Source organism: Lynx canadensis, chromosome B3 (genome assembly GCF_007474595.2).
Source record: "Lynx canadensis isolate LIC74 chromosome B3, mLynCan4.pri.v2, whole genome shotgun sequence".
Classification (NCBI taxonomy): domain Eukaryota; kingdom Metazoa; phylum Chordata; class Mammalia; order Carnivora; family Felidae; genus Lynx; species Lynx canadensis.
In genome coordinates, this window is record NC_044308.2 from 280,391 (window position 1) to 288,138 (window position 7,748).

Consider the following 7,748-nt stretch of genomic DNA (forward strand, 5'->3'; position numbering starts at 1 on the left):
ATGTTGGTTCCGGAATGGCAGGCTTTCCCAAATTTCTCTTCAGGAGTTTTATGTGAAATCTGATTTTACAATGTAAGAGTTGGCAACTGTGGAGTGCTGTCCACCTACATATCCTGACTCTGTCCTGGGAGGGGGGACAGCCCCTCAGCACCCCTAGGCTCCACTTGTGTTTGGCCAGTGGGTAGCATAGGTAGATCGGAGACTGAAAGCTGGGAGGTCAGGATACTTAACCCCCTAGCTCCAAGCCAAGCTGAACCCTCCACCCTCCACCGCCCACCCCATACACGGGGGCCATGGTTGGGCAGTGACTACATTCTTCTGTGCACTGCCACAGCTCCCACATGGTGGTCTCCCTCCCAGGCTATAGCTCTTCTGGTCTGGGACCCCCCTGTCCCAGGCGCAAGGGAGTAATGGCTCCCCTACTTCCAATCTCAGTGCTGCCCTGTCCTTTGCCGATTCCCTTCATCCTGTCCTTGTAGATGCCTGTGTAAACAGTCCCTTTATTCTGAGCTCCCCTCAATTAACCTTTTGGATGTGCTCCCCCTTTCCTGCCGGGAACCACCAGTATACAGACTAATCCAATTAGAAAACAATGCCGTGAGGTCCCAGCACACCTGGACCTGTAGTCCGGACCCAGGTGGAGGGGGCCCAGCTTCCACCCCTGCCGTATGCACCCGGCACGGGACTAGGTGGCAGGCTGAGGCTGCAACCACGACACAGAACACGTAGTGCTAAGACAGCAGGTACACGGTAACCCCGTGCTGAAACTGAAGAGGCAGTTCAGAGACAGGAAAAGCCTTGAAATGTGGCCAACCAGTTTAATGACTGACAAACCATGCGATGCCAGACTACGGAGCGCCAGGGACTCAGAGGTACAGAGGCCTCGGGGTGGGGGGGGGGGGGAACACTACCACACTGTCGCAGGGAACATGGGGTCACCTAACGTTGATATGGGGTAAGGGAAGGTCCACTGGCAGCTCAGACCTATGACATTTCTCAGGGAACATGCACCCCACCCCCAAAGCAGCAGGAAGCCGGCCACCTTCACTCCCGAACGTAAATCCTCGTGCAGACCACGTCATCGGCGCCAAAAGTCTGCAGAAAAGGAAAAACCATCAGAACAGATGCCTGTGAAAAACTGTTTAAAGCATATCGCTAATAAGGCCACTTACTGCCCTGTTAAAAACTCTTGGTAACAGACATTCAATTTCCTGTGCCATGTGCTCATGCTAACGGCCAAGGTCTTTTTTTCTTCTGTTTTTCTCTCTTAAGCTCCATGCTGGCAGAGAGGCAGCTGGGGAGCAGAATCGTGCGCAGTTTTCCTTTGTTTCTGAAGCCTGTGAATGCTGACTTAAGAAATGTTTTGGTTTTAAAAATTAAACTGAAAGCGGGGAGAAGTCATATTGGACGTTTCAGGGGTGGTTCCGTCTTCTCAGGAGAGCAAGGGGCCAGGACAGCTGTAGCCAGTGGGGGGGTGGCGGGGGGGAGACGGGGGACAGCTGGGCAGGACAGCATTGGAGGGTATCAAGAAGCTTCCAGGAAGTGGCTGCCCACACTCAGTCACCTGCAAGCTAGAGAACTGGTCTGAGCAGCAGCGGATTCCAGACCCCGCTCTGCAGCACGTGGCTGGGAAAGCCGGGCACGCACGTCCCTGCCTCCCTTGCTGGTGTGGAGTGGGAGGGGTGGAAGAGAACAAGATGACCCCAGAGGCTCTTTCCAGCTAAAATTCTATGGCTCTTTGTTTGTTTATCTGTTTGCTATGGGGAGGGCACAAATCGCTCCACAGACAGAGATTTTCCTTCTGGGCCCTGAGATGGTATCACCCATAAGTTAAGTTTATCTTAACTCTCCCCCCAAAGTAGCAGTTATTCACAGGCCTGCCTCCTGGGCTCTCACAAGCGGTCAGAACAGGGAAAGCAGTATGTTTTAACAAAGAAAACCAAAAAACAAAATTCTCCAGTCTGAAGACCTGATGTGGGCATGTCTGCAGACATACACTTTTCGGGGGGGGGGGGGGGAGGGCTCCTATCTCTCAGATTCTCAGAGGGGCCTGAGGCCCCAGAGAGGCTGAGAGCCTGGATAAACCTGGGCCTTCAGGTCTGGGCCCATCAGCTGACTGTGAGATGGCTCTCAGGGAACATGTGCTAGGACATTATCCTGATGTGCGTTTCAGGGAAATACCAGTTATGAGTGACACTAAGGAAGCAAATGCCCATCACCAACTTCTTTTCCAAGTAGGGGCTCCTGGTCACACGGGCACAGCTGTCCTGTGCTCCCTGCTCTGGACACCTCCTCTGTCTGCAGACAATTCTCTGTCCGGGGAAGGAGGGCAGGGGGCCCACCGAAATTCACCTCTAGATGTGCCGACCTTTCAGCTCTACGGCCACAGAGTGGTTGGGGGTTTGACTCTTTCCGCATGCTGTGACCACCCTAGCATCTGACCCCTCACCCAGGCCAACAAGTGGCTTCATGATTCAAGAAGCAAATTACATTTCCAATCACATCTGGGATGTCTTTCTCAGCCTGCAGCCATGCTGAAAGTTTCCTGAAAGAAACTCTAGAATGTTCCGGAGTGGTCTGAGGGAAGATACTGTTTCACAGAAGGCGGCTTACAGCCCCAGGGGACAATTTGCTGTTGGCACTGGAAAAGCTTATTTCAACTTAACTAGGATAATTTGCCTCTTGTTAAAGAGACAGCATCTCCCTGCATTTTGGTTTATTAATGATAACAAGCCTTGAAACAAAAGCCCGTATTTCAGGTCTCAGATGCCAAGAATTCATGCTCCCTCTGAGGCTCATGGTCGTCGGCTGAGCCAGAGAAGGACGCACAGCGGAACGGGGCGGGGGTGGGAGTGCTGGAGTCCTTCCAGCAGACCGTGCTCTGGCCGCTGGGATGTTACAAGGTTAATAAAATCACACTTTCTTGTACAGCAAACCGGCCGGCCCTCAGCCATGCTCCAGAACTCTGGAGGTCTTTGCTGGCTCTGGTACCGGTGACGCTTTTGTTTCTTCTTCTCCTAAACTCCCATGTGTCAGCCTCAGATTGCTCCCCCAACCCCATCAAGTATTCCTTCCCTGGAAACAGCATTAACCAGGTTGCAAAGGAAGCCAGTGCCTTCTCCATAAAAGCAGAAAGTACTTGGATCATTGCGGGGGAAGGACAGGAGAAGCCAGCTCAAGCAGCCTCAATGAAAGTAGCAGAGACAAGATCAACATGCAATTTCAGGGCTGAGGGCGACACCGGGGTCACGTGTTAGTGGAAGGCCTCATTCTACAGCTTGGGAAGGGAAGGACCACGCCCAGGTCACACAGGGTGGCTGTCCCACTCTGCTGGCTCCCTACCCAAGACTACAGGGTGACATTTGCTAAGACGGGCCGAGGAGGAGCCGTCTTAGAGGGGAGATGGTAACAATATGCACGATAGAGAACAAAGGGGGGAGGTGTGAGGCAGTGGGGGGTGGAGTTATTCCAGGGAAAGCTTGGTCTCTTCAGAAACATAAAGAGACAGTGACATGAGCATTGCCCTGTCCTCCCTGTCTTCCTTTGCCCCGAACACCGAAAGTAAAGGAGAAGGAGGTGTGTGATTAAACTACAGGGGTTTCTAACTTGGCCTCACCAGGTACGTTTTGTGTGGCCAGGAATGTTTAAATTGTTTTAATCTGAGTATCTTTAAGTTGAGCCCAGCTTTTACAGTTCTAAAGCCCCACCGCCACACTGTGTCACACTTGCACTCGGACACTCCCCGAATTAGCATTACGTGCGGGGGCTCCCTAAGGCCAATGCAGTTTGTAAGTAAGTCTAGGGGTAAAAATGCTCTCAAAGGCTCCCAGTGCTGACGTATTAAAATTCCTGAAATCTTTCTCCGGCAGCAAAATGGGGGATGAGGAGGGGGAAGGAAAAAAAAAAAAAAAAACAACTCTTCTGCAGAGTGAAACACCCTGCGACCTCCCAGAGCCCGAGCACTCTGGCTCAGAGCGAGCCACCGCGTCGCCATGGGGATGCACAGTGCGGCCACTGCAGCCCGCCTCTGGCCCTGCTCTGCCTCTGCACTGTGCTCCTCCCACACGTAACAATGATTTCCTCTGACTTAAACTGTCACCTCAAGCTTTCCGCTCCAATGTTAACCCAGGGCAAACGGAGTCTCTCTGGGTGAGGGAGGACCGCGTTCTCACGGCCCACTGTGGGCGCCATCTGGGGACTGCGGGCTCGATCTAGGGCCCAAGCGCCTCACCAGGATGAGCTCGTCGTTGGCCAGCTCGCGGGTCCAGTAGGTTTTCGGGCCGTCGCCCTCGAGGAGAGTTTGCGTGCAGTGGATCTTGTTTTCGTTCTCCCAAGTGGCCAAACTCTGCGGGTGGGAAAACCATTAGTGACATTAATTACGGTCTTGGCAGCGGGAGCAGAGACAACAATGAACACCAGAGTCACTGCTGTGGAGAAAAGCAACACATGGTCCCTGTCAGCGGGGCACGCAGCCCCGTGCTGCACCCTGTGGAGTCCAGATCCAGAGGGCTGGTCACGGATTTTATGGGGTATAAATATACCTTGTATCCCACCCCTGCACTCACACTCACACACCACTGACCCGTGCTTTACATCTCCAGGAATAAAATTAGAGCACGCAGGGTTTCATTTGTGTCAAAATGGACTAGCCCTTGAAGCAATTGGGATATTAAGGACAAGAACCTTCACATCCGAACTATACAATTTTAGAACTGCCGAGACACCATATTTATAACCACACACAGAACGAACAGGCCAGGTGCTCCTCCCTGCACGGTTTCGGGATAACATCTTCTTTTCTGTTTGCCCTCAGATCGCTCTGATAAACCCGGGGATCTCCGGCTCTGAGGATAAAACGCTGCCACTTTCCAGGTTACATCCCTCTAGGAACATGGAATCATGTTGGAGGTGGGAGGTGAAAGGGGCATGCCCTGCAGTTTCCCCAGTATCTGCACAAAGCAAAATGCTCTACAGCTGGGTAGGGCAGGGGTGGGGTGGGGGGGAGGGGGAGGGGGATATGGAATGTGCACATACTCACTTTCTAACTAGCATCTGGGGAACAAAAAGCCCCAACTTTCCAGGCTGTCGCGTGAGCCTTTGAGTTTTTATAGGAATCACTGTCACTGGCAGTAGCCACCACTGATGTCCCCAACTGAGCCCTGCTGACTGCCAGGCTGTCTCCTAGTGACTCCCAGACCTTCACTCTTACTACCTCTACCCACTCTTTTGTTTTTTACAAACGGTACAGTGACTAGAGGCTCAGATCCTGGCAGCTCCAACCCCGGACATCGATTTCTGGCCATGCCAATTCTGTGGGCCAAATATTGTCACGTGGGTCACCTCCTGGGGGCTGTGTCTCTGTGTCCTTCTCTCAAACCCAGTGCCCAGAGAGTCCCACTCTGCAGATCAAATAGGCAACACTCAGGAAAGGTGAAAATCAATTTCTCACTTTCTCCAACTTTTTCTTGTTAACACTGTAATAGGAGGGAGACTTTTTTAAGAAAAGGTAGCAGCAGCGATTTTTTTTTTCCATCTGTCCCCCCACTCTATTCCAGAGATCAATGATACGCAATTTTTGCCCATCTGAAAAAGGAATGTACAACCGCTCGCTTCAGTCCGCTGGTTCATCCCTGGGGCCGATATACGTAGAAATACAAAAGTCTTGTTCTTGAGGACTAAGAAAGCCCTTCTCCCCGCCAGAATCTGCCTTGCTTTTGGAAGGATTCCGCCTTTCCTTTAAGACAGCAAGCTGAGGGCCGGAGGGAGTGGTGCCTGCCCAAAAGGTTGCCTAAGCTGGATCCGGAGCGTCCCCGGGGGGCCCGGGGACCCGGGGGGGGGGGGGGGGGGCGCGGGCGGCAGGCGAGCGCTGCAGCTCCACCTGCGACAGGAGACGTGGCGACGGCGCAACCCGGACCTGCGGCCCCCGCAGCCACCTCCGCGCCGCAGCGCCAGCGCCTGGGCTCGCACCCGCACCCGCACCCGCACCCGCTCCCGCTCCCGCTGCGGACGCCGCCGCCCGGGGACTCCGGCAGCTCCCGCGCGGCTGCGAGCGCGGCGGGGCGGGGCGGATCGGGGGTGGGGTGGGGTGGGGTGGCGTGGCGTGGCGGGGTGAGGGCAGACCCTCTCCCCAGCCCAGGGCAACCCACTAGCACAAATCCTCCCTGCAAACAGCCTGTGCGCGCGCTGCAAGGAAAGCGCGCCACAGGCTGCGGCGGCCCGGGGGTGGGGGTGGGGGTGGGGATGGGGGGATCCGGAACGCCGCCCGGCTGCGGGGCCTCACCCTGCACTTGCGTCCGTCCACAGTCTCCTCCTCGAAGCCTTCTCCGACCTTGAAGTTGATCTCGGTGGTGCGCACCGTGGTGGAAGTCTTGATGTAGAACTGATCCCCGTCCTGGCGGATCTCCACGTGCGGCTTGGACGCGGCCGCCACCGCCACTTTCCGCAGCATGGCGTTCACACCTGCGCGGGACCGGAGGGCCGCGCCGCGGGCTCAGGTCCCAGGGCCGGCCCGGCACTCTCCAAACCCTCCGACCACAGACAGGGACCTCAGGACGGACCCACTCCTCCCCCGACCCTCGCCCGGATTTCCGAGATGAGACGCTGACGCTCGGGGTGGGGGTTAGGGTGGGGTAAGCGGCTTTTCCCGAGCAGCACGGTGAACTCGAGTCTCCCAGTGTAAAGGCCCTGACCCGTCCCGGCCTCCGGCGAGGATCCCCCCCCCTTGCGCGGCTCCAGCACGAAACGAGGCCGAACCGTCGGGGAAGGCGCCCAGCCTCCAGCGCTCGTCCGCGGGGCGCGCGGCTCCCGGGCTGCCCTCGCCGGAGCTCCCACGGGGTGGCCCTGGGACGCTCCCTTCGCCCTCGCCCTCGCCCCGGGGACTCCCCGCTGCCCGGGCCGGTCCCGGAGCCCACCCCCGCGGGTCCGGGGCGCCTCGGGGCCGCTCGCCCTCGCAGGCGCGCACCGACCGCGGCGGCTTACCCAGCGCCTTGAGGAGCTCGTCGAAATTCTCGCTGCTGCGCATCTTCCAGGTGCCGGCGAAGTTGGGCATGGCGCGGGCTGCGGGCGGCTGCGGACGGCTGCGGGCGGCTGCGGGCGGCGACGGCGCGGCGGGCTCGCTGCAGCTGCAGGGCGGAGACTGACGCTCTGCGCCCAGCCCGCGCGCCCGAAGTCCCGGGGAGGGCGCCCCCCGCCCCGCCCCGCCCCGCCCCCTGCCCCGCCCCCGCCCCCCGCCGCCCTACCCGCTACCCCGCTCCCAGCCCGCGGGGCCTCGCGCCGCGGTCGGCACCCCGGTCTCGGTGCTGCGGCCCCGAGCCCGCTCTCCTGCAGCCGGGGGTGGGCCCTGGGGGCGCGTCGGACGCTACAGCACTGGCCCCGGAGCGGACAGTTGCCGCAGCGGGGCGGTGGGGACGTGGGGGAAGCATTGCATCAGCCTCTGTACTCCTGTGCATGGTTGAGAGTAACTATGATATAAAGTTGAAATAAAGTGCGTGGTGGGGCCGTCTGGGTTGGGAGCCGCGCCCTCCCCACTCCCGGTCGTGCCTTCGGGGTGTGCGCAGCCGGTTTCCCACCGCTCCAGTGCGGGGTCTTATTCCGCACCCTCCCACCCCCACCCCCACCCCCACCCCCACCCCACCCCCACACAACCCTGGCGCAGGACCAATGGGAGCGAGTGGCGGGAAAGGCCCAGCCCCGCGCGGCCCAGGCCCTGCGCGGAACCCGGGGTCCCGCGGGGTTGCTGCCCTCACCGT

The 7,748-nt window shown here is 58.0% G+C and overlaps 1 protein-coding gene across 1 annotated transcript; it reads right to left on the reverse strand.

Annotated features, from left to right (window-relative positions):
• Nucleotides 1–804: 804 nt before the first annotated feature.
• CRABP1 (cellular retinoic acid binding protein 1) lies at nucleotides 805–7,049 on the reverse strand. The gene is made up of 4 exons (XM_030320251.1): nucleotides 6,979–7,049; nucleotides 6,281–6,459; nucleotides 4,232–4,345; nucleotides 805–1,095 (listed from the first exon to the last, which is right to left on the reverse strand). The coding sequence occupies exons 1-4, from the start codon at nucleotides 7,046–7,048 to the stop codon at nucleotides 1,045–1,047; spliced, it is 414 nt and encodes a 137-aa protein (XP_030176111.1). The 5' UTR covers nucleotide 7,049; the 3' UTR covers nucleotides 805–1,044.
• Between the last annotated feature and the right edge of the window lie 699 nt (nucleotides 7,050–7,748).

Coding starts and splice junctions, on each gene's coding strand:
- CRABP1 (XM_030320251.1), bottom strand. CDS start 7,048: ATGCCCAACTTCGCCGGCACCTGGAAGATGCGCAGCAGCGAGAATTTC. Junction 4,346..6,280: donor TGGACGGACGCAAGTGCAGG/GTGAGGCCCCGC, acceptor TCCCACCCGCAG/AGTTTGGCCACTTGGGAGAA. Junction 1,096..4,231: donor CCAACGACGAGCTCATCCTG/GTGAGGCGCTTG, acceptor CCTTTTCTGCAG/ACTTTTGGCGCCGATGACGT.